The sequence below is a fragment of the Salvia splendens genome, chromosome 1 (assembly GCF_004379255.2).
Source record: "Salvia splendens isolate huo1 chromosome 1, SspV2, whole genome shotgun sequence".
NCBI classification, from domain to species: domain Eukaryota; kingdom Viridiplantae; phylum Streptophyta; class Magnoliopsida; order Lamiales; family Lamiaceae; genus Salvia; species Salvia splendens.
The window spans coordinates 10,575,056-10,599,069 of NC_056032.1; the positions used below are offsets into that span (position 1 = coordinate 10,575,056).

Consider the following 24,014-nt stretch of genomic DNA (forward strand, 5'->3'; position numbering starts at 1 on the left):
TTCATCGTGAGGTACCCCACCTCGTACGTTGGCGGCGGCGACGCCGTGGCTTGGACCTGCTTCATTATCGTCGTTGGCCTAATTAGTCAGTTGTACACCTTCATTTTCGACAATCATGTTGTGCATGATAATACAGGCGTACATTATATCAGCAATGCAATCGATATTCCACAAACGCGTTGGGCCCTTAACTGTAGCCCATCGAGCCTGAAGCACACCAAATGCGCGCTCCACGTCCTTTCGCACCGACTCCTGCCGCGTCGCAAAGTAGGCCTTCTTCGCATCTGATGCGCACCGGATCGTCTTCACAAAGACGGGCCACCTAGGGTATATCTCATCCGCTAAGTAGTAGCCCATATCATGCTGGTTGTCGTTGGCGACAAAACTGATGGCCGGACCGACGCCCTGGCACTGCTCGTTGAAAAGGAGCGACGAGTTGAGGACGTTTAGGTTGTTGTTCGAACCGGCTATCCCAAAATACGCATGCCAAATCCACAGCCGGTAATCAGCTACGACCTCGAGGATCATCGTGGGATTCTTTCCCTTGTAGCCGGTCGTGTAGAACCCCTTCCAGGCAGCGGGAAAGTTCTTCCACTCCCAATGCATACAATCTATGCTGCCTAACATTCCCGGGAACCCATGCTGATCCCCGTGCATCCGCAGCAGATCCCGGCAATCTTCGGGGGTAGGCTTTCGGAGATACTGATCACCGAATACTTCAATCACGCCCTGACAGAAATACTTCATACATTCAATGGCAGTCGTCTCACCGATGTGGAGGTATTCGTCCCACATGTCTGCCGAAGTCCCGTAGGCCAACTGCCTGATTGCCGCAATGCACTTTTGAATAGGGGTATGGCCGGGTCTGCCAGCCGCATCGTGCCTGAAGCGGAAATACAAATATCGATGCTCCAAAGCGTTAACAATACGCATAAACAAGTCCCGCCTCATCATAAAATGACGCCTGAAATGGTTGACGTTAAAACGCGGCTCATCTGCGAAGTAATCTGTGAACAGGCGCTGATGTGCAGCTACATGATCACGATCAACCACTTCTCGACGGTGGACAACTGGTCGTGGGCGAGGTACCGCCGGCTGCATATAACTCTACAGCCATCGATCAACCTCACGGCTAGTATAGGTATCTAGCTCTTCGTTCATCATACGCTCGTACTCATCAGCATCCCCACCACGACCACCACCACTGCCACCGATATTACTCATTTCTCGTTGTTGATCTTGTACAGAAATTAATATAGAGAGAGTACTCGTTAAAACAAGTGGTGCGAATGAAAATGACGTCCAAAGCGCGTATGTATAGTGTTTCGAAAAATAAAAAAAAAATAAAAATCTGACGCCGGTATGACACCGATCCGGGGCCTACAATGGCGCCGTGCGGATCGGCGTGAGAATCGGCATCAGCCCAAGAATCGGCGTGGGCACGCCGATTTTGACGCCGATTTTGCCGACGCCGGCGTCTGCGAAAAATCGGCGTGTCGGTGCCAACGCCGCCATTGGAGATGCTCTCAATGTGATTCTTATTGTGGGGAAACCCACTATTCTTTAACTTAAAATTTTTTAAAATAGTGCATATAATCAAGGTGATTCTTATTGTGGGGATGAATGAGATAGTATTTAATTATGGAGAGGGAGTATATAGATTAAGGGATGAAAATGACATGAAATCTAAAAAAAACCTTAATACCACAAAACCCTTGGGATCAATGATGAATCCTCTCATTTCCTGAAACCTCCATAGAAATCCCTCATTATCTTCTCTGTCTAAATTCTCCACGGCGTGTTTGCATATACTATGCGTATGCTGGCATACGCTTCCGTACATGTTTCGGACGCCATGCCCTTTCATCATACACAATCACTTAACTGTTCCTATTCTCTTCTCTTCTTACTTGTGATTTTTCCATTATAAATTTGTTAGGAACTGGTTGTTTGATCTATCCTTTTAACACTCTAGAAGCTGAAATTGAGTTGATGGAGAGACTCTACAGGAATTCCGATAATTGGTTGGACGAACTTCACAAGCGAGAGACGGCTTTATTCCCGCCCAGGATTTGCTCTCGCCGCCTTTCGGCTTCGCAGGTTCGCCCTCGCTCGATTATATCTAAATGTGTGCCTAGATCAGTTCTGTAATCTCCGTGTACATGTTTGTGTTGATGAGTAAAATTGATGGTGGATTGAAAGTAATATTGAGATGAATGAATTATACTAACTTTTTAGTCTTCTGGTGCTTGATCATGTTGTGATGTGTTGATGAGACTGATCCAGAGAATATGCTTGAATGCTTTTGGTGTTGGTTTCGAAGAAGGAAGATTTTGTTATATGACTGTGTCGATGGTAGTTGGCTTGGGTATTCAGAGCTTGATTTGTAACTCTTATCGGTATTGAAGTTCCTTGCCGACTTCTGCAACTCAGAAGCTGCACATTTGTGTTGTAAAGTATTGTTCTCTTCAATTATTGAAAGCTGAGTGAGCTACACCAGGACGGCCTTAGTATTCGCCGTAGGCTTGTTATATCCTACTTAAGTCCCGTATAACTGAAGTATGAGATTTAGTTTGAGTTTATGGCCTCTTGGGCACCCTTTGCGTACAAGCTAGGTTTCGGGATGAGTTCTGCCCAATGGCGGTAGCAAACAATCTTGCATTTAATTTTGTCGATGTCTGGTGGTGTTCTTTCATTTTCATAGTGTAAGACTTTGGTAAACTCAAATCAAAGAGAAGATTGAAAAGGGAAACATATATTCAATTTTTATTTGTGAAAATTAAAAGTGGAAAGTGAAGATAAGATAGATGTAAAGTCCCATTTCTGCTACATCAGACGCCAAATAAAATGAGTGGCCTACTTTCATCCAAGGAGTAGCAGCCAACATATTACCATTTCTCAATTTGCGAACAATACATGTCCGCCATTTTTGCTATTTCCCAAGGGAAACCTTACCCTGAATATAACAGGGGAAGATTCAAAATCTGGTGGGATCTGCCTATCTGATCTTCGTAGCCTTGAACTGGAGACATCCTACAATTAAATAGAGCCTTATTTAGCAAAGAACATTGTGATAATCAAACATCCATAAATTGCCATGATGTGATGAATGGCGATTAGCATGTGGAAATCATCTAACTAATGTATTCAGGGGGTTTAAAATTCTGCTGTTGGAAATGACACTACTTGCTTTTTCTATCATGAAGGATCGCTGCAGGAATTATATATCAGCCCTGATGACCAGATTAGAATGGCACCTTTTGAACATGCTATTCGGTTTGGACCATTTCTTGATTTATGCGTGTCATCCTTGCGCAGGGGTCATTAAATCTTCTCTGTATCGTTCCAAATTTATCTGATGTCCCCAAGGGACATGCTATTGGTTTTTCTTCAGATGATGACCAGATACGCTCAGACAAATTATCTCACCAAAATAAAGCTTTGTTCCAGACCTCAGTTAGTATGGTGTGGAAACAGTTAAGCTACAAGAAATTAAATTTAATCAGATTACGGATCTCCAATTAAGCTACAGTCAGTTTCCTTTTTTCTAAAGGCTACCATTATAGGCTAACTATCAAAACAGAAAGAGCAATCTAAAACAGTTCTTCAGCAATGTATGTTCTATATGTGGCATCTTTATTTGCAAATATATTTGCTCAAAGCCTTTCTGGTTCTTGCGCATTTCCATTCTAATATTGTGGTATTTATAATTTATTGCACAATTTTTGTTGTTGATATTTAATGGTATGACATAAAAGCATATTCTATCAATTTGGGCTCCGTAGTTGAAATTTTCATTTCAATCGTCATCGTTAATTAATGCAACATCGGAAGCTACTGTCTAATCTGTGCTGTCATTCTCAACTTGTTTGGTATAACCAACTGTTAGCTATGTTTACAGTTACTACGAATTTTTTATGCATGAATTTACCTTGTAAATAATTCATACTACCTCTGGCCCTTAAAAATAGAAACTATTTCCATTTGGGGCCGTCCCTTAAAATTAGAAACTGTTGAATCTTTCTATTTTAGGATGTGGACCCCATAATCCACTAACACTACTTCCTCTACTTTTTCTCTTCTTCTCTCTTACTTTACCCATTTTTCTTTTCCTCTCTCTTACTTTACCAATTGTGCATTAAAACTCGTGCCATTTCAAAAGTTATTATTTTTTTAGGACAGAGGTAGTAACAAGGAATGATGATTTGATTTGAATTCGGGCATGAATCTTCATTGAACTCTTACAGTGTAAGCCACCTATGTGTAGGTGTAGGGATAACGAATCTGTAGTCTTTTTTGAGTTTTTGGATAAGACCATTGTTTATAGGTGGACTGATAGAAATACAGAATATGGTAGAGAGAAATGTTATGCAGCAGAGAGAGGGGATGTAGAGAAGAAATAAAAGAGAGGAACTGAGGTGGTTGCTGCTAATAGGAAAATAGGCAAGAGAAGCTCCCAACGCGAATTAGGATTTAGTGCTTTATTACATGGATCTTTATGACTTATTATTGCCTTCCATCTACTAGATAATAATATATTTTGTTTTGTGTTCTGTTTGGATAATGGTTCAATGTATCCAACCAGGTGTAACCACTAAAGGTACATTTTTCAAGTCTGGTTTTGAAAACTCTGTTATTTAGATTGAACCATGTCAGAATCGTCTTTATTGCTTGATGCAGGCTCTGGTTCAGCGTCTTAGTTTGTATGGGAAACTGAATGGCCATCAGGGATGTGTGAATGCAATTTCGTTCAACTCTACCGGCGAGCTGCTTGCATCAGGTTCTGATGACCGGCAAATTATGCTCTGGGATTGGGCAGCACAGAAACTTAAATTGTCATATCAATCCGGACACACGGACAATGTTTTTCAGGCAAAGTTTATGCCGTTTACTGATGATAGCAAAATAATATCATCCTCTGCTGATTGCCAGGTAATTTTACCAAGTGCATTTTAAGATCTTACCACTTTTAATAAGGTCTACGAGCAATACTTCAGAATTGGTACCAAGATTAGAGTATCAACAGTGATAAGCTCACAAAGGCAATAAGACTGGTAACATTAGAAATATATTCGTTGAGAAAATTGTGTCCATTATAATACAAGTCTTCATCGAGTAATAAGATACCCATGTCTCTTACAAGCATAATTTCCTGTTGCAGGTCAGGCTTAGCCTGAGACAGGAAAATGGCTCAGTAGAAACTAAGAGATTGTCTAAGCACCAAGGACGTGTTCACAGCTTGGCTATTGAGCCAGGCAGTCCATACATATTTTATAGCTGTGGGGAGGATGGTTTTATCCAACACGTAGGCTTTCTAAGTGCTGATAGCCATAGAGAATTTCTATTAAATCCTTCATTATGCCAAACTCGTTATTTTTTTTGCAGTATGATCTACGAAGTCACTCCGCTACCAAGCTTTTCTATTGCTCTTCATTCGCAGAAAACAGCCGGTCTTCAAGTGTTGGGCTGAATGTCATGGTTATTGACCCAAGAAATCCTAACTATTTTTCTGTAGGAGGTGGTGATGTTTACGCACGTTTGTATGACATCAGAAAATACCAAGTGAGTGCATCAACTAAAGAAGGAAACCCTGCCAACTATTTCTGCCCTCGTCACCTTATTGGGAAAGACGATGTTCGCATTACAGCATTAGCTTACTCCAACACCAGTGAACTGCTTGTCTCATATAATGATGAGCTCATATATCTGTTTCAAAGGAACATGGGTTTGGGTCCGAAATTCGTACCTCCAACGTCAGAAGACTCACCTAGCTCGCCAGAAGCACAGGTTTATTCGGGGCACAGGAACTTCCGAACAGTCAAGGGAGTCAACTTCTTCGGTTCAAATGATGAATATGTCATAAGTGGGTCTGATTGCGGCCATATATTTATTTGGAAGAAGAAGAGCTGTGAAGTAGTTCATATGATGGTTGGCGACAGGCACGTTGTGAACCAACTGGAATCCCATCCACTGATCCCAATTCTTGCTACCTGTGGTATAGAGAAGAATGTAAAGCTTTGGTCCCCCTCTTCAGATGACATCACCCCTCTGCCTAACAATGTTCAAGAGGTATTACATTTCTCGATTTCTATACTCGAATTTCTGTTTCTCGACTATGAACATCTCTTCCATCTTCGAGCTGCAGATAATGGAAGGTAACAGGCAAGGCCGGGAGGACCATTCCAGGGTGTCCTTCAGCCCTGATGTCATCATGCATGTTCTGCGACTCCACCGGAGGCAAGCACATGTGTATGTCGAGAGAAGATACAATAGAGAAGATTCGGGAAGCGATGGGAATGATGAAGATGATGAGCGGGAGGGCTACCTCTTAGGATTCTCAGACGGTGATCCTGCAGAAGATGGTGAGAACGCCAGAGAATGTAACATTAGCTAGACTTTTCTGCTGCACTCATCATGTTCCTACTTGAAGTTGAAATATGCCCTTGTTATGTTACAAAATAGGAATGCGTGGGTTTTGAATAATTTGAATAGTGGAGTATTATACTACTATATATATAGATGCCTATCAAAGTTATTTACGTATTTTGTGGCAATGACTAGGTTTCAAATCGGAACTACGGACCCACTAACTTTAGGGTATCCACATAGCGGTATGTCGCCGGATGTAACAACGAAGGGACCGTGTTGGAGTAGGGAGGTTTGGTGTGATGGAATGCTGTTGGCTGTCACGACACACACGTGGAGGTCTTTTTTTTTATTTGTTCAAGTATTATATTATTCTCTTTTTATCGTTTTTAAATGGTAAAATTCAACTTTTTGATCAATTAACCGTTATCCCTGACCTCTTCTCAAAACACATTTTTGTTCAAAATCTTTTAATTTCCTCAGGTTTTCCCAAGTTCACAATTCTTTTCGATTTCTTCTCAATTTTTTTTACTAAATTCTCACACTATTCTCAGTAACTTTTACTTTCCCCCCCAAAATTCTAGTGAGGAAATGTCTATTATCGATTTAAACAATTCATTATTCACGGGGTTCACTTTCACGGCTTCAACACATCGGCCCATCAAGTATTGATACTTGATGTGACTTCTTAACTCAACAATGGCAAGCTTCACCTTGTCCTGCTCGGGGTGGTAGTGAAGAAAGAATATTTTCTCCACTTGGGATGTCCATTCCAAGTAGGCGTTAGGATCAAACTTCTTTCCGTAGAACTCGGGCAGGCAATGTGTGTTTGATATTCCTCGTCAGATTATCATAACTCAGCTCATACTTTTCTCCTTCACGCCTCTTCCGATCATATCCTTCATACCTCTCATAGCCCTCGTAGCCATGGTGGCGTCGATGTTGGTACTTCAGCTCTCTTCAACCTTTTCTATGCATGTTACCTTGGTAATTATCTACCTAACTCTAATCATCTTTATCATCATCTCCACTACGTTTCTCTCTTCCTCCATAGCTTCCTACAACTCTATCCCTCGGTCTTCTATGGTTAGTGGGAGGTGTGACGGCTCGGTTTAGTTAGCCTTTATATATGAACTTCAACTTAAGGTAAAAAGTCCAAGTGGAGGCTCAATGAAGAAAATCACTGGACGCGGTTCTTGGATTTGCTAAGACACTTGAGCAGCAATGCAAGGAGTTGGCAGCGAGTAGAGCAAAGACTGCGCCACCCCGTCCACATCTCAACCATAGGCGCCATCCCAAGCACTACCGGGTCCACTGCCTAGTGGACGAAAGGTACGATGATTTAAGTATCAAGGCTATGACCACTATGTGAAGAAGTGCCCTAACCAAAGGGTGATGGTGAATGGCAAGGATGGGGAAATATAGTGAGGCAGAAAAGGAGTGGGGTGAATGTGAAGAAGAGATGTACCCAAATACAAATACTGATTTTTCAAGAGAAGATCAGATGCTTCAAGGGCTCAAGGAATTCGTGCTTCTTAGGACTGTAAGTGTCTCACCGAAGTATAAAGCTCTAGAGCAACATACCAACCCATTTCACATGAAGCTCAAGGTGTGGGCAAAGACGTCCCTACTGATTATTGATTGGGTGAGTTGCACTAATGTGGTGAGTGAGAAAATTGTGGCAAGATTAGGGATGGAAGTCTTCAAGCATCATAGTCTGTACAAGCTACAATGGTTAGGCAAAACTGGAGAGATAAGAATGAAAGCTCAAGTCAAGTTGCCCTTAAAGATTGGTGACATAGAAGAGGGGAGGTTGTGATAGGAAAATTTATTTTGACAAGTTTGATACTCCGTAAGTTTTATTGAAAATGTCTTTTACATACATGATGTTAAGCGTACCTTATATAATGTGTAGTGTGTGTATATTGTGTGCAGTGTGTATTTTGTGTATAATGTGTGTAGTGTATATATTGTGTGCAATGTGTATTTTGTGTATAATGTGTGTAGTGTATATATTGTGTGCAATGTGTATTTTGTGTATAATGTGTGTAGTATGTGGAATGTTTGTATTCTGTGTATAATGTATGTGTATAGTGTGTATGTAATGTGCGTATCGTGAGTAGAGTGTGCAGGGTGTGTATTTTGTGTGTATGTGTGTATAATATGTGTATTTCGGGTAAAGTGAATGTGAGTGTGTATTTTGTGTATAGTGTGTGTATAGTGTGTGTGCATTAATTCTTCAAATTCAATTTCATCATATCAATTACACTTTATTTTATCATACATAGGATTTAGAATTGAATTAGAATTCAATTCCTCCTAATTGAATTCCATACAATTCCAATTCTAATTTCAATTTCGATTGCGTGTACCAAACAGAGCCTTAAGAGTTATGCTTGCTTAGGATTTGATTTTGGAGTTATATTGATTTTGATATTTTGTTAAGTGGGTTCATAGCAAAATCAGATATGGCAGTCACATCGGAGAAGATGAACAATAGGGGAGCGGCAACAACGAATTTGCCGGTAAAGCCACACCTAGGAGAATTATTTTGTTACAATGGTGTATCATTTATTTTGATGCCCAAGGCGGCAATGGATCTCAGAAACGGACATACTAATAGTAGTACTACTAATATTTTATATCGTGTGATATACAAACGACTAAAGTGAATGAACTCGAAACAAATTAAACCAAATAAATAGTAGTTGACAAGTGGAACCTATTTTATGGTTAAAAAAGTTATTTCTAGAAATTATTCCTTAGTTTTGTTATTTCATGCACTTTTACTTATTATATTTTATCAAAGAATCTACGTAAATTGTTAAAAATGTTTAATAAGTCAAATTTTATTTACTTCAAAATATTTATATAAAAAGATTAATTTTTTATGTATTCTATCAAATTTTAAAAAAAATTATTTCTTTTCTAATTTTATTGAGATTATATAATATTTAATATTGTAAAAGATGTCGATCTTATATAAAAATGCAATTAATTTGACCAAATATCATGTTTTATATAGCTATTATCGAAATACAAAATAATATAAAAAATATAGTACTCCATAAAAATAATTGCAAAATTTTAATTAATTAATTTTTTTGATATAATTAGTTGATTCTATTATAATGAAACCGAATTTTTTAAAAAATATAGTCAACTAATTATGTCAACCTTTTTAACTTAATAAAATTTTGCAGTTATTTTTATAGAATATATATGATAAATTTTATATTGAGATAATAGCGATATAAAACATAAAATTTGATCAAGCTTTAGTTTATTCACAATTTTATATAAGAGCGGCATTCTTTTAGTGATATTAAAAGATAAATCATCAAAGTAAAATAAAAAAAGAAATAAAAAGGGAATTTTTTGACATTTTTATATTTTTCAGAATACGTAAAAGTTACATTTTCTCATATAAATCTTTTTAAAAAAGTAAAATTTGACTTATGATATTTGTTTAACAAGAGTTAACAAAATTATTTTGATTAAATATGGTAGTAAGAAAGTGAAGGGAATGATTTCCAGAAATAACTTTTTTAACCATAAAATAGGTTACACTTGTCAACTATTTAATGATGTATTATAAAATGTATTATGCAAAGTATGAGGTGATCCCTTCCGATAAAAATGGCATCTTGAATATATTCTAAATGAGGGAGGTGACCATATTTCATTTATCGATAGAAACAAATACAATGACAAAACCCAATACATCCACTGAAACAAGCACAAAACAGATTCATAAATCCGAGCAAAATAGGAGGTGTCATCACTCCCTCAACTGCAACACCTTCTAGCTTAGGCATCAGCAAATCTGCACCAATCAATAGAAATGTAAATTTCCTTATTCAAAAATTAAAGTCGAGTGTCAGTTACAGATCCAAACCAAGGAAAAAGGTCTCACCCAGCGTAATCCGCAAAGAATGCATCCTCATACTATCACCAAAATAAATGAAATTACAGTCACAGAGCTAATGTATGAATGCGGGAAAGTAAAGATTGGAATTCTACAAACCGCAGCATATTTCTCAACAAATGGGCGGAAGCAAGGGTCAGTAAGAAGAGTCTTTGTCTGTTGGCAACTGTAGAAGACCCGCTTTCTCTCCACTCAGAAGCTCCCTATTACAAATTAGCAAACATATAATGGTAACCATAAACTAGGTCATATTCAAGAATGGTGTTGCCATACGTGAAGTAAGAGTTGTCAAAGATGCTTGTGGCATCTTCCCTGAGAATCAAATAGTAGTAAATAATCAAATACCATTGCTCATCTCATGTTGGGGGAAGTGAAACGAAAAACACAAACCAGAGTGTGGCCACCAGAGAGTGCAACAATATCCTGATCGTTCAGACCCATTTGCTTGGTAAAGACATCCCTCAGGTGGTCAGATCCTGAAACAAAGGGTATGATAAGTTTCACAAGAAATTAACACTGACAAAATTCCAGTTAAAACATGCTCAGCTTACCCTTGGTAGCATCAGCCAAGCGGCCTTCAACAGGTGGTTCAGCCTTATCCTGAGATTTTAAACATCAACCAAACCTAAAAATATATTCAGAAACTGCAGAGTTAGACTAGAGCGTATGCAATTTAAGGATTAAAGATGGTGTTTCCATAACAATTTATGTGTGTCCAAAATTTTAATGTAAGTCAATAATTCCCTCAAAGGAGTTGCTCACTGTACATCAAAATGCAAGCAGTACTGGTACAAAACAGTGTAAAATAAATGCATGAAATGTCTAGCCAGTGAGGGAGATTTCACTAACCGGCCTTCCTGGGTGGAATGGAACATCAGGTCCTCCAGTAACTTCAACAGCCACAACCCCAGCCAACTGGTGCAATAAAACATAATTAGCTTATTCAAAAGATGTAAGCCAAGTGTGCTGAAACTTACATATAGTTAAGAAATAGATACCTGGTAGAAGTCTGCAAAAGAGAGAGTGGGGAACTGCTTCCTGATGGGCTCCAAGAGCCTCAAAGCAATATCAAGACCACTGTTGGCAGCATGTGCAAGCTCAGCCTCGAATCGCATGGTTCCAAAAGGACCTCCACTTTTTGAGCACTGATCAAATGTACCAGCAGAGTGCCATCTAAAACATACAACAACAAGTTTATGACCATAAAAAAAAACTCATTAAAATTAGATAACAAGAGAAATGGATGTGCAAAACCATTGTATGGACACTGGACATGATGCAAATCATTAATAAACTAGATGTAAATACCACAAACTATCACCCCCACCCGACAACACATGACACAAACACTCCATTGTCACAAACAAAGACTCAGAAATACGACAATTAGAATATACTAAAAACTCCATAACATATTGGCATATTCGCATTACAGATACTCGACATTTGTTATCCTTTATTATTTGATAAATATATTCCATCCGTCCGTGAAATGTTGTACAGTTTTACCATTTTGGTTCGTCCGCAAAATGTTGTCTACTTTGTTTTTTGTCCATTTTTGGTAAATGGACCCACTTTACACTAACTCAATATACTCACATTTTATTATAAAACTAATATATAGATGTAAGCCAAGTGTGCTAAAACTCATGCCGAGTCAAACTTGGACAATATTTTGCGGACGGAGGAAGTACTATATATCCATAGTTACCAGAATAATAATAAAATGTAACCGTAGTAAACTAGTGGCCCTACTATATACTACTTCATGATATTTTTATTTGGAGATGATGGAAATTAATTGAAAGGGCAGTGTTTAACAAAACTTGTTGAGGGAAGTATCTAAGGGGGTTGATTCATCAGTCACTTCAGGAAATTCATTGCTAAAGGAGGTATGTAAAAAATTTATAACATTAGTGGACTAAAACCTGAATTATAATTCTCCACAGATCTATTCACTAAACGTAAGGGGAAGGATTTACATCCTAATGCAGACCTAATCAGTACAAAATCGATATAAATCGTAATCCGAACCTACCATACGAAAATAATGTTTCAATCAAATGGCAGCAATATCAAAATATCGTGCTAACTAAAAATATATGAAGCGAAAGGAAGTAAAACTTAGGCTAGACGGAGCATGATAGGAGCGCAGTTCTTCTCAGCGATGAGACCCCTAAGCTTTCTCTTGCATTTGTCCACAGCCTTCAAGTACTCCTCGCTCACAACTGGGTAGTTCTTCACCATTTTCACAGATTCTGCAAATGAGAATCATCTCACATCAGCACAGGCAAAACAACACTAAAAGGAAAACAAACACATAATAATGATCGCTTCCAAATTTGAACACGTGGATGAATGGAGAAATCCCGTTCACAAAATACAGAAAATGACAATAACATTTGCTCAATCAACATCAAAAGAGGAAAAATGAGATGTAGACCGGCAATCTCGGTACCTGAATGGGTTTTTTCTATTTTTGTTCTAAAATAGAACTTAGATTCCTCGTTTGTTCTAGCGTTTTTTTTTGTTCCGGATTTGGGAGAGACGCATGACCCTCATGCGTCTCTTTTTAATGAGACGCATGACGATTATGCGTCTTTTATAGAGACGCATGACCCTCATGCGTCTCTATTTTTTTTTCGTTTTTTTTTAACGACACATGAGGGTCATGCGTCTTAGGTATAGACGCATCTCCCTCATGCGTCTATTGTTTTTTTAAAATATAATAGACGACGCATGAGCGTCATGCGTCTTAAAAAGAGACGCATGAGGCTCATGCGTCTCTATTTCGAATTAAATCAGTTCCGCGAGAGGCAGACAGGCAGAATACACGCGAGAGAGAATTCTGATAGGCGACTTCCGGCGATTCCTTGGCGATTTCTTGGCGAATCCGACGATTTCCTCTCGTTTTCCGGTAAGTTTCATTCAATCCTTCAACATTCCTTCCTTATTTGTTGTTAATTTGCATAGTTTGTTTAGATTTCCCCTAATTTTTGTAAATTAGGGTTTATAACAAATTGCTCAATTTTGACCGATTTTTTGGTGTTTAGTTAATTGTAATGGATTTTAGTGGCTAAATTCATTCTATTGTATAGTTATTCATATATTAGAGATGCTTGGTGTTGTGATTTTGGTTGTTATTGAAGAATAAAGTATAGGTTGAATTGCATATTTTAATTTAACCTTCTAATTTAGTAGCTATATGTAAATTAGGCCTTATAAAGCATGAATGGTGTTGAATTGGAGTGAATCATTTGGTTTATGATGTGTTGTTATTTCGAAGATGAATTTGAATGGATATGTAATTTGTGTTGTAAATGTTAGTTTGTAATTGTTGTTTCGTGAATATGTACTTAGATTAGATGGAGACTTCAAGTTCTAGTGGGCAATTATTATATGGACCCGAAGACCCGTCCTTGCTAAATTTGCAGAAACATCACATTTCACATAAACTCATGAAAGAGGGCACAACCCAAGTATTTAAAGTCCGAAGGACAGAAAGCAAGACTTGGGACGTCGAAATTCACGAAATGTTAGATATTGGCTTGACGTCTTTTGTTTCAAAGGCGTGATCGATTGTGGGAAGCCCATGAAGGTGGACAACGAGCTGATCACGGCGTTGATTGAGCGTTGAGACCGGAGATGCACACTTTCCATCTACCGATCGGTGAGGCGACGATCACCTTGGAAGATGTGCAAGCCATTTGGGGCTTGAGGGCGGATGGTCGCGTTTTCACAGGGCGTGACTATCATGACAACTTTCCAGACTGGACCAGCAAGTACCGCGATCTGTTGGGATGGATACCAGATACTTCCACAGAGACAAAGCAAGGCGGTTTGCTGATGACCGCACTGATCAACCAGACAAGGATGCCTCTGGGTGATGACCTACCTATGTACGTATACATCCAAAGGGCACGTATCCATGCCCTAATTTTATTAGGAGGTCTCATTCTACCGGACACCACGGGGTGTAAGGTGCCATTTATGTGGTTGAATGGGCTTGGGGATCCAGAAGAGGTGAAGAATATTAGTTGGGGAAGTGCGGCATTGGCCTACCTTTATCATTATCTGTGCGAGGCTTCCATGGATAAGAGAAAAGAGTTGGGCGGGCCTATGATGCTTCTGCAGCTATGGGCGTGGGAAAGAATGCCCACATTGAGGCCTGCGTTCATTGGACCAGTTGTGCACGAGCCATATGCACCATGTGGCGCCAGGTATATATCTAAATATTTATTTATTAATTTATATTGGGTTATTTGCTTACATCAATTTTATGTACAGGTGGAAAGGAACAACGCAGATAGAAAATGCTCCTAGACACTCGGTTGAGCATTATCGTGACCAAATATCTCTGATTAGACCTGGCCAGGTGAGTATTATTTCGGTTTAGACTTCATTTAAGAACTTATTACGGAATTATTCAGTGGTATTTGCATTGTTGTTTTGTAGTTTATCTGGACGCCATACGCACATTGCATACTGCCTGACTACTGCAATGATGTGACTGGATGCTCTCTGTGCGAGACCTACTTGGTATGTTGGGCCTATGTCGAGGCCCATGAGCCTGGACGAGTGTGACGACAGTTCAATCGGTATCAGGATATACCGCAGAATGTAGACAGGATGCTAAGGAACGCCGATCATTTAGGCAAAAATGATCGGCGTGGTAAGAAGGAACGCTTGCGCGATTCAGGTTCCGCATCCGCTGATTTAGAACTAGTGGCTTCTTCTTCCACTGGTTTAGAACTAGTGGCTTCTTCAATTCTTGTCTCAGAATTGGTTGAGACTTTTTCCTTGTCTTTGCAAGGAAATGTATTTTCGAGAAATACAACATTCCTCGACTCAATTGTTGTTCCTACTGTGATAGTCGATATTTCAGACTTGTGAACAACAAATCGATATGCACTACTGTTAAGTGCATATCCAATGAAGATGCAATCAACCGTCTTATGTCCGATTGTAACTTCTTTGGGCGGAGGAACCATCACCTTTACCAAACACCCCCACACTTTGAGGTGTAGGATGACTTCCTTCCCTTCCACAACTCATAAGGAGTGACATCTTTTCCTTTGAGAGGGATCTTATTCAAGATATAGTTGGCTGTCAAAACAGCTTCCCCCCACATGTTATGTGGTAATCCTGAAGTTAGAAGCAATGCATTCATCATCTCTTTTAGAGTTCGATTTTTACGTTCTGCAACACCATTAGATTGTGGTGAATATGGTGCAGTCGTTTGATGGATTATACCACTTTCGTTGCATAATTCCTCAAACGGGGCTACATATTCGCCTCCTCTATCGCTTCGAATCGTTTTGATTTTACAACCAAGTTGATTCTCAACTTCGTTCTTATAACTTTTGAACGCTTCTATTGCTTCATCTTTACTTCTTAAAAGATAAATGTAGCAATACCTTGTGCAATCATCTATGAAAGTGATAAAGTACTTTTTACCACCTCTAGTTTGCACCATCTTTAAATCACATACGTCCGTGTGAATTAATTCAAGGGGTTTTGTGCTTCGTTCAACCGAGTAAAACGGCAACTTAGTCATTTTTTGCTTCAAGACAAATTTCACATTTATCTTGGATATCCAATTCATTAGCCTTTAGTAAATCTAAATTTACTAATCTTTTAATGGCTTTTGAATTTACATGTCCCAATCTACAATGCCACAAATTTGAACACTGAGTCAAGTAAGAGGAAGTAGATGCTTTATTTTTATTAGCCAAAGGCATTGCAACACTGCGAGTTGCCACACTAAGCTTGAAAAGCCCATCGGTTACATAACCTTTTCCGAGGGATTTTCCAAACTTATACAAAGTAAACCTATCAGACTCAAATATAAGTTTAAACCCCTTATTTACTAGTATTGATCCTGACACTAGGTTCTTGCGGATGTCCGGGACATGCAGCACATCCTTCAAAGTGATCGTGACGCCAGACGTCATCATGAGAATCACGTTACCAACGCCGAGGACTTCGGACGATGCTTGATTCCCCATGTTGATCTTCCTCCCTTCAGCAGCAGTGTACGAGGCAAACTTGCTCCTATCTGAGCAGACATGAGCAGTAGCGCCGGTGTCGATGTACCAGCCACCCTTGTTATCCACAAGGTTAACCTCTTCGGTGACCACAACAATGAGGTCGTTTTCATCCCAGTCCTTGAACTCCTTCTCAACGACGTGGGCATCCGGCTTCTTCTTCTTGCTGCGGCAGTCTTTAGCAAAGTGGCCTTGTTTGCCACATTTGTAGCAGTCGCCTTCAAACTTCTTTGAAGGCGGCTTTCCCTTCCCTTTGTCGCTTGGACGGTTGGGGCGAGGGCGTTTGTTGGAGGGACCGCCCCGCTCCAACAGATTGGCTTTGGCTTCAAGTGGGGTGAAGCCATTAGCCTTTTGGTCGCTTTTGCGCACATCAGCCTCAATGCGCAATTTCACGATCAAATCTTCAAGGGTCATCTGCTTTCGCTTGTGCTTGAGATAACTCTTGAAGTCCTTCCAACTGGGAGGGAGCTTGTCAATGATCGTGCACCTTAGGAATTTGTCGGGCAAGGTCATCCCTTCAGCCACTAATGAGTGGATGATCATTTGGAGCTCTTGGACTTGCTCCATGACGGGTCGAGAATCGACCATCTTGTAGTCCATAAATTTGGAAGCTACAACTTGTTCCGTCCCTGCAGCATTATCTATGCTATACTTCTTTTCTAGGTTTTCCCACATTTGTTTAGATGTGGTTACATTGGAGTATACATTGTAGAGGCTATCATCTAATGCACTTAAAATAAAAATTTTACATAGATAATCCCCTTTTCTCCAAACTTCATAGTCCGCCATGACTTCGAGCCTAGTCTCTTGGTCGCTTGGCGCGGGCGACTCGTTTTCAGTGAGAAAGTTGGCGACGCCCAATGTTGTCAAGTATAACAACATCTTTTGGTACCACCTCTTGAAGTCAGATCCTCCAAACTTGGGTGGTTTCTCGGCAGGTGGCATCATTCTTGGTGCCAAAGGTGCCGCAGTTGGTCCATGGAAGGGACCAATTCCGTTGCCCCCGAAGGAGCCAACAACATGGTTGGGCATAGAGCCCCCACCATTCATGTTGGGCATAGAGCCCGCCATGGTCATGTCGGGCATAGAACCCGTCATGTTCATATTGGTCCCGGAGGAGCCAATACCCGTGTTGGTCCAGAAGGAGCCAGCACCCGTGTGAGTCCTGAAGGCCCCAGCACTCGATCCATTAAAGGATCCGAAGGAACCACTAAAAGTGGAACCAACTGTTCCACTCGAGGTGGATCCGCCAGTGAGCCCATGGGTGTTAACATACACCCAAGGGGTTGTTGATGAAGATGGATAGAACCCAGGGGTTGGCATCATCGACGGAATCGATGAAGTGTTGACCGGTCCAGTGGTCGCCATGGTGGAGGGAATGGCAGCGGCGGAGGTGGCAGCGGCGGTGTTGGAATCAGTCGACATTTCCAGCAAAGGTATTAAGTGTTTCGAAAGTTTTTAGGTTCAGTTTAGAGTCCAAATTCCTTCAAAGGCAAGTTATATCTCGTCTTGCGATTGTTGGTTTCTGGATTACAAGATAGCAAATCCAGGCGTAATACAATCCAAAAGAAGGAATACAGAAGGAAGAACTGAACTGAAATTACAACTTAAAAATGAAGCAACTAAACCAGTATGGTATGATAGCCGAGTCGAGGAGGCCTCTTCCCGCAAGACGAGATACGCCCCGGTAGTACTCTCAGTTTGGCGTGTCGTCCCCAAAGGTAAAACGACTACGTCTCTTTTGATGCAGCACCGCAATCAGCAGAGCTCCGGCGAACGGGATGGAGGAGAGGGCAGAGCTTTCGACAGAAAAACAATGCAGAGAGAGAGCTTATGATGCTGAGAATGCTTGTGAATAATGTTATACTAATGCAGTGCAGTGGAATGGCTAGCCTATTTATAGGCCAAGCCACCATGCAGGGTCAACCAAGCCATGAAGGCTCATCATGGCACCAAGCCCAAAGACCAAGACCAAGATCCAAGTCCAAGATCGAGATCGGGATCGAGATCGGGACGGTGCCTCGATCTCGTTCGGGATCGCGGCCCGCAACCGCGACCGCGCGCGGGCACGGGCGGGCGGGCGGCGGCGGCGGCTGCGCGCGCGTGGGCTCTTTCACCCATCTTGGTCCACTATAATTATTAAGTAACATAAAGGCACTTAATTTAAGCACATTAAAAGATGTGTTAATCCTCCAATGTGGGATAATTAACACTAGTTAATTATTCCCTAAGCTCCAACTCCAAGCTTTAATTAAAAGCTAATTATGCCCAACTTTAATCCACTACTTCTCACTCACCGGAAATCAGATTTGAGAAAGTGAATATACTACATTTATCTACGTAAAATGTAGATCGACGCTATGTCATTTAATTTCACAAAATTAAATATTTCGTCACATTTATTATTTGGTCAAAATCCATTGACCGGGGCATATTTAATCCATGATTTTTACAGCTTCGACCTGCAGGCAGGCTATAGGTAAAGTTTGCAACTATCCCAATGGACATTCTGAGACTATTCTCAAGGCTCCTGAGGTTGATGTTAATAACGCTGAGCATTCTAATTCGATTCCTTCTAAGGAAAAAAGATCGCTGCTAGGGTTATATGATAGTGAACTATGCTCTGATTCTTTTGATATGGGGGAGACCAGCATAATATCTAATATTTTATCTATTGATTTTGATCCATGGGATGAGTCACTGACATCACCTCCGAACCTTGCTAAGTTGTTGGGTGAAAATGATAAACAACAAGGTTCTTTTGGATTTCAAGGTTCACGGAAAAATAACACTAGCACTCAATCAAGGTTTTCATTTGCAAGGGAGGAGCCTAGGAGCTATGCCTCTGGTTCTGGACAATTTTGTTGATTACTTTACTAGAAATTCTAACCAGATCTCCTTTGGCCATGAATTCTCCGACAGCAATAGCTTCCAGCTTGAGAAGTTAGATAATCGCAATGGTTTCCCTGCTTTTAATGGACTAGAGTCCGAGCTCTTTGCTGACAATCATTCACATACGTCTTCTAACAGAAACTCTGGTAAGTTTGATCTTGTCCATTTTTAGAGTAAATTTACAAAGTTGCTATCTTATGTGGTACTTTGGGCTTTGTGTAATCTTATCTTGAATTGTGCCAATGATATGTGATCAGAGCCATACACGTAATAGATCTATTAAATCCTTGTCATTAGATACTAAGGTCTTCCACAACGCTATTCCCCCACCGTTCCTAAACCGTTCCTTAAATTACTATTTGCGGCCCCACTGTACTTTTTTACTATATTCCTTAACTAAGGAACGAAACCTGCAACCCTCCGTTTCTTATCATTTCCTTAACCGTTCCTTAAATTACTATTCATTCAATTTCATTTTTTATTTTTATTTCCAACCCAATTCAATTAAAACAAACACACTTCATTAAAATTAAAATAACATTACAACTTAAAATTCAAAAACATAGAAAAAGACTTAATTAAAATCCTAAAAAAATAAAAAATGACATAATTTAAAATACAATTTTATAGAGACAACCAAGAATAAGTTTGTCCCACATCGAAAGTGGAACATAAAACATTCAAGGATGTCCCTATAAAATAGAGATAACCAAGAATGAGTTTGTCCCACATCGAAAGTGGAACATAAAACATTCAAGGATGTCTCTATAAAATAGAGACAACCAAGAATGAATTTGTCCCACATCGAAAGTGGAACATAAAACATTCAAGGATGTCTCTATAAAATAGAGATAACCAAGAATGAGTTTGTCCCACATCGAAAGTGGAACATAAAACATTCAAGGATGTCTCTATAAAATAGAGATAACCAAGAATGAGTTTGTCCCACATCGAAAGTGGAACATGAAACAATCAAGGATGTCTCTATAAAAGAGAGACAATCAAGAATGAGTTTCATAAATTCGCAAGCCCATCAAATATATATGGGCTAATACGAATTTCTAGTATTCATTTATTTGTAAAAATTGTTTTTAAATATAAAAAACAATTTTTATAAATAAAAAATATTTTTTTAAAAATTTATTTTTAAAAAAAATGAATTTATTGCGTTAGCGTGACGACGCCCACTTGCGGGCCGGCGAGTGGACGTCACGCACGACGCAGGGCGAGCCACGTCGCCGAAGCGCGTGGCGACACAAGCCGTGCCGCGTCTTGCGGCGACGGCACCCGCGACGGCATGGGCACGACACTGAGACGGAACGCACCTCCGCAACACGTCGCGCCCCGGTTCTGTTCCGTCGGCACGAAACGCGGAACGCGGGCGGCCCGCGTTGCGGGTACTCTAAATGACTGCACTTGATTTTATGTATCATGAGGATTTAGAATTCGAGGTTTTCCTAGACCAGTATACAAAAGAGCTTTGTTGTTCTCATTATGATGACTGGAAATTTCCCGCTAATGACGTCAGCAATCCAGTCCCATTTCAAACCCCATATCATACCACATCTCACTTTTTCCGCTGCCACGTGAGCATTCCACTCAAACCCCAAATCGTACCATACCCTACCACAAAACCTCCAACCCATACTCCAAATCACACTGGAACCTTTTTTTATTTATCTTTTTTAATTACTCTCTAATTCCATGTTTTATTTTAATCTTTGTTAGTTGTAAAAATGAAAATAAATAACTAAAATTACATTAATTAAATGCCGAAAAATATTTTGAACTCCTAAAATGACATTATTAAAGATAAAATAAAGTTCAATGAAGATGAAATTTGATTGTTTGGTGTTGTATTTGTTGATGAAAAATTCAATAAAAAATATAAAAACTCAATTATTAAGTAAAAAAATAAATAAAAATGAATTAAGGTGCAGTTCCGTGCCTCGCACACGACGCCGCTGCCGGGGCTGGACCACATCTTGCACCCCATCTCCGACCTCTACCGCAGTCCCGCACCGCACCCCGCCTTCCTGTCTGTGCCCAAAAACATTTCGAGGCCTTACTGCACCGCAAATTTCGTGGTCCAGTCTCATTTTGGTATGCGTTACCAATTCCCTTAGGTACTACAGCTCGTACCCCCACCTTTTTGTGTCTGGTTGTGTCATGCGATTAGGGAGTGCTTTGGGTATTTCCTTGCTGTAGTTTTAAAAAATCATTTAAGGTCAGAGGATAGATTGATTTATAGTATAACTGGTTCAGAGGTTATGGGTGTCAATTTACGGATCTGTAGAAGTTGTTTCAACACTAAAGTGCAGTAAAATGACTGGGTCTCCAAAATCAACTCATTTTAGTGAGTTGAACTAAGGTGATTTCAAGCATTTTACTTATATTTGTTCTGCCTGTTACAGTGTTACTTCGACTTGGTGAGGCAAGTTTGTTACTTCCTAATCAGGCTGACTTTTGTTGTGGCTGATTTTGGCTCCTCATTAGTTTTATGATTTGCCAGTGTTAGTCCTAACATTATTGGTTTTCCCTTTAAATATAAAAGGAAATTATAACACCAGTTTCAACTTGTCTATCTACGCATTCCTCTGTTTTTATATAGTACTCATGTTGGTTTGTCACCCTCCTCATTTTCTTTGCCATTGAACAGTTTCGAGACCTCAGGTATTAGCTCCGCCAGGGTTTTCAGTGCCTAGTAGGACACCGCCTCCAGGCTTTACTTCTCAAGATAGAATCGATCAAATTTTTTATGGCTCTGGTTAGTTTCACGGGCTGTCTTGCTAGTTAAATTTAAGGTTTTTGCTATATATTTGGGACTCTTCATCTGCATAATCTAACCTAGTTTTGTTTTTTTTTCTCAGGAAATCATTTAGTTGATTCTTCCTCTTTGTTAAGACATAATTATCAGACGCCTCCACTTAGTAATACCATTAGTAATGGAGATATTGAATTTATAGATCCTGCGATACTGGCAGTTGGCAAAGGTCTACTTCCAGGTAGCGTTAATAACTCAGGCCTGGATGATGTAAGGGCACGTTATTCTTCCCAGTTGAGTACATATGAAAAAGCAAAATTCCAATCTATGTTGCAAAGATCTCTTCCTTCACACCAGAACCAAAAATTTACCAGGATGGGTGAAACTTTGTCTCCTCTTGGTGATGCTTATTCTATTTCCTCTGGGCTTATGGAGCAAACACTAGCCAATAATATGTCTCCGGTATCCCAGTTTAGTTTCCCTCAGTCAAGGAATGGTTTAATATCTAATGGCCAATGGGATGGCTGGAACAAGCTTCAGGCTGGAAACAATTTGGGCATGTCAGAACTTCTTAGGAATGAGAGGTTGGGATATAATAAATTCTATGGTAGTTATGAAGACTCTAAGATTCGGATGCCGAGTTCGGGTAGTCTATACAATGGAACTTACGGGTATTGATATTTGGGCATGGTTGGTGTTGTCAAGAATCATGAGATAGGAATAGTAATATTTCATACCACTTTGACAAACCTGCCTAAATTGATTGAACCAATTGGCAGTCAAAATACCGAATAACTTTGTAGTATTCACTTTAGAGAGTGGGCCAAGATTTGGATATATTACCAAGTAAGCCAATGGGAGTGAGTTGTACTTAGTCCGTCAGAGCTACTTTCTGGTTGGTAAAAGGATCAGCCATTCACAAATGTCGATCTGGAAACCAACAGGTAAAATTTCTGCCTCAATTTGTCAAATTCTGTTATTCATTATTAAAGAATCGAACATGAGGTCATTTGATGTCTTACATGGTATTCATGATGTGATGGACGATATAAACTACTACATGTTCCTTGCACTCCCTATAAATGTGAAATATGCCAATGACAGAGTGTATTGTTGTAGAACAGTTTGTTCCGTATCACACTTGCTTGGTTGTTTCTTTAGTGAATATATTTTGATCTTGTAAACTCTGCAGCTGAAAGGGGCCTGAGCATAAGGCTTGGGGGCTTTTGATGGCTACACGATGAATTGTAGGTTTGTGAATGTCTCTCCGCTGCTGATCCGATCGGAGAGAGTTGGATGAATGATATCAGATAAGTGATGCCTTTACTACTCTCATCTGTTCCTGTTGATAATTGAATAGGCAGAAGGAAGTTAGATTTCAGTGTTTGCTTCGAACATTCATTCTTTGCAGAAACAAGAGTATTAAAAGTTACGAATACATCTTCAAAATTTTGGCTGTGTAAACTCTTATTATTCGTTTTGTGAAACAAATATGTGATGGCTTGAACAGTCAAATGGAGTATTTAATATTATCTCCTTTGGTGCAAATTATTCGTATTTGTTAGTTTTTGTAGTATTTCTTATATTAAGATGGTTGTTTATTTTTAAAAAGGAAACATATTCGGGAGTGTCCTACATTTCACGCTTTCCAAATTTAAACCATAATGTTTTGTACTCAATTTTGAACAATGCATATAACAAAAATGTGTCAATGTGTTATGACGGTGGGTACGTAAATTTCAACTCTAAATTTTTGAAGCACGAATCAATAATATTTTTGAAAGAAGCGCATAGTATTATAACGTGCAGCATAATCAAAATAAGGCGATTAATTTGCTCATTTATTGAAATTATGATACAATGACACTCTCTGTATCTGCATGTCATGTTATTGCTGATTTAGTTAATGTATAAAAATGACGAGGAATTAAAATTAAAGTATAAATACATTAGTACATATTTATAAAACATGGATAAAAAAAAATTCAACTATTGTTTTTCAATATATTAGACAAGT

General features: G+C 39.5%; 4 protein-coding genes and 1 non-coding gene across 8 annotated transcripts; 3 read left to right on the forward strand and 2 right to left on the reverse strand.

Annotated features, from left to right (window-relative positions):
• Nucleotides 1-1,675: 1,675 nt before the first annotated feature.
• On the forward strand, nucleotides 1,676-6,834 carry LOC121741885 (DDB1- and CUL4-associated factor 8-like). Of its 4 annotated transcripts, none has more exons than XM_042134828.1 (6): nucleotides 1,676-2,100; nucleotides 4,681-4,932; nucleotides 5,162-5,305; nucleotides 5,386-6,069; nucleotides 6,146-6,362; nucleotides 6,562-6,834. In XM_042134828.1, exons 1-6 carry the CDS (start codon nucleotides 1,993-1,995, stop codon nucleotides 6,588-6,590), a joined length of 1,434 nt encoding a protein of 477 aa, XP_041990762.1. In that variant the 5' UTR covers nucleotides 1,676-1,992; the 3' UTR covers nucleotides 6,591-6,834. The 4 variants fall into 4 exon arrangements, with proteins under 4 accessions (XP_041990762.1, XP_041990754.1, XP_041990780.1 ...); XM_042134846.1 differs by lacking the exon at nucleotides 6,562-6,834 and adding an exon at nucleotides 4,586-4,600 and having other exon boundaries at nucleotides 1,677-2,100; nucleotides 6,146-6,535; XM_042134820.1 differs by lacking the exon at nucleotides 6,562-6,834 and having other exon boundaries at nucleotides 6,146-6,535.
• On the reverse strand, nucleotides 3,273-3,373 carry LOC121758482. The gene has a single exon (XR_006041479.1). It is a non-coding gene; the product is annotated as a U6 spliceosomal RNA (small nuclear RNA).
• Nucleotides 6,835-9,994: 3,160 nt separating the features above from the next.
• On the reverse strand, nucleotides 9,995-19,373 carry LOC121795610 (L-ascorbate peroxidase, cytosolic-like). Its single transcript, XM_042194151.1, has 8 exons — nucleotides 19,232-19,373; nucleotides 11,293-12,552; nucleotides 11,144-11,209; nucleotides 10,846-10,894; nucleotides 10,685-10,770; nucleotides 10,394-10,497; nucleotides 10,283-10,314; nucleotides 9,995-10,192 (listed from the first exon to the last, which is right to left on the reverse strand). Exons 2-8 carry the CDS (start codon nucleotides 11,407-11,409, stop codon nucleotides 10,053-10,055), a joined length of 594 nt encoding a protein of 197 aa, XP_042050085.1. The 5' UTR covers nucleotides 11,410-12,552; nucleotides 19,232-19,373; the 3' UTR covers nucleotides 9,995-10,052.
• Nucleotides 14,169-14,893, forward strand: LOC121795618 (serine/threonine-protein phosphatase 7 long form homolog). Its single transcript, XM_042194164.1, has 3 exons — nucleotides 14,169-14,514; nucleotides 14,582-14,669; nucleotides 14,750-14,893. The coding sequence occupies exons 1-3, from the start codon at nucleotides 14,192-14,194 to the stop codon at nucleotides 14,876-14,878; spliced, it is 540 nt and encodes a 179-aa protein (XP_042050098.1). The 5' UTR covers nucleotides 14,169-14,191; the 3' UTR covers nucleotides 14,879-14,893.
• LOC121792860 lies at nucleotides 17,411-23,554 on the forward strand. The gene is made up of 7 exons (XM_042191016.1): nucleotides 17,411-17,499; nucleotides 18,810-19,148; nucleotides 19,222-19,393; nucleotides 21,168-21,336; nucleotides 21,893-22,000; nucleotides 22,104-22,941; nucleotides 23,190-23,554. The coding sequence occupies exons 1-6, from the start codon at nucleotides 17,411-17,413 to the stop codon at nucleotides 22,673-22,675; spliced, it is 1,449 nt and encodes a 482-aa protein (XP_042046950.1). The 3' UTR covers nucleotides 22,676-22,941; nucleotides 23,190-23,554.
• Nucleotides 23,555-24,014: the final 460 nt, after the last annotated feature.

Excerpts from the sequence above, each read along its gene's own strand:
- LOC121741885 (XM_042134820.1), top strand. The coding sequence starts at position 1,993 with ATGGAGAGACTCTACAGGAATTCCGATAATTGGTTGGACGAACTTCAC. Across the intron at positions 4,933-5,161 it reads CATCCTCTGCTGATTGCCAG|GTCAGGCTTAGCCTGAGACA; the intron begins GTAATTTTACCA and ends TTCCTGTTGCAG. Across the intron at positions 5,306-5,385 it reads AGGATGGTTTTATCCAACAC|TATGATCTACGAAGTCACTC; the intron begins GTAGGCTTTCTA and ends TTTTTTTTGCAG.
- LOC121795610 (XM_042194151.1), bottom strand. The coding sequence starts at position 11,409 with ATGCGATTCGAGGCTGAGCTTGCACATGCTGCCAACAGTGGTCTTGAT. Across the intron at positions 11,210-11,292 it reads CTTTTGCAGACTTCTACCAG|TTGGCTGGGGTTGTGGCTGT; the intron begins GTATCTATTTCT and ends TTATTGCACCAG. Across the intron at positions 10,193-10,282 it reads TTCTTTGCGGATTACGCTGG|ATTTGCTGATGCCTAAGCTA; the intron begins GTGAGACCTTTT and ends TGATTGGTGCAG.
- LOC121795618 (XM_042194164.1), top strand. The coding sequence starts at position 14,192 with ATGTACGTATACATCCAAAGGGCACGTATCCATGCCCTAATTTTATTA. Across the intron at positions 14,515-14,581 it reads TATGCACCATGTGGCGCCAG|GTGGAAAGGAACAACGCAGA; the intron begins GTATATATCTAA and ends TTTTATGTACAG. Across the intron at positions 14,670-14,749 it reads CTCTGATTAGACCTGGCCAG|TTTATCTGGACGCCATACGC; the intron begins GTGAGTATTATT and ends GTTGTTTTGTAG.
- LOC121792860 (XM_042191016.1), top strand. The coding sequence starts at position 17,411 with ATGGTCATGTCGGGCATAGAACCCGTCATGTTCATATTGGTCCCGGAG. Across the intron at positions 17,500-18,809 it reads CAGAAGGAGCCAGCACCCGT|GCAGGCTATAGGTAAAGTTT; the intron begins GTGAGTCCTGAA and ends TTCGACCTGCAG. Across the intron at positions 21,337-21,892 it reads CGTGGTCCAGTCTCATTTTG|TTTCGAGACCTCAGGTATTA; the intron begins GTATGCGTTACC and ends GCCATTGAACAG.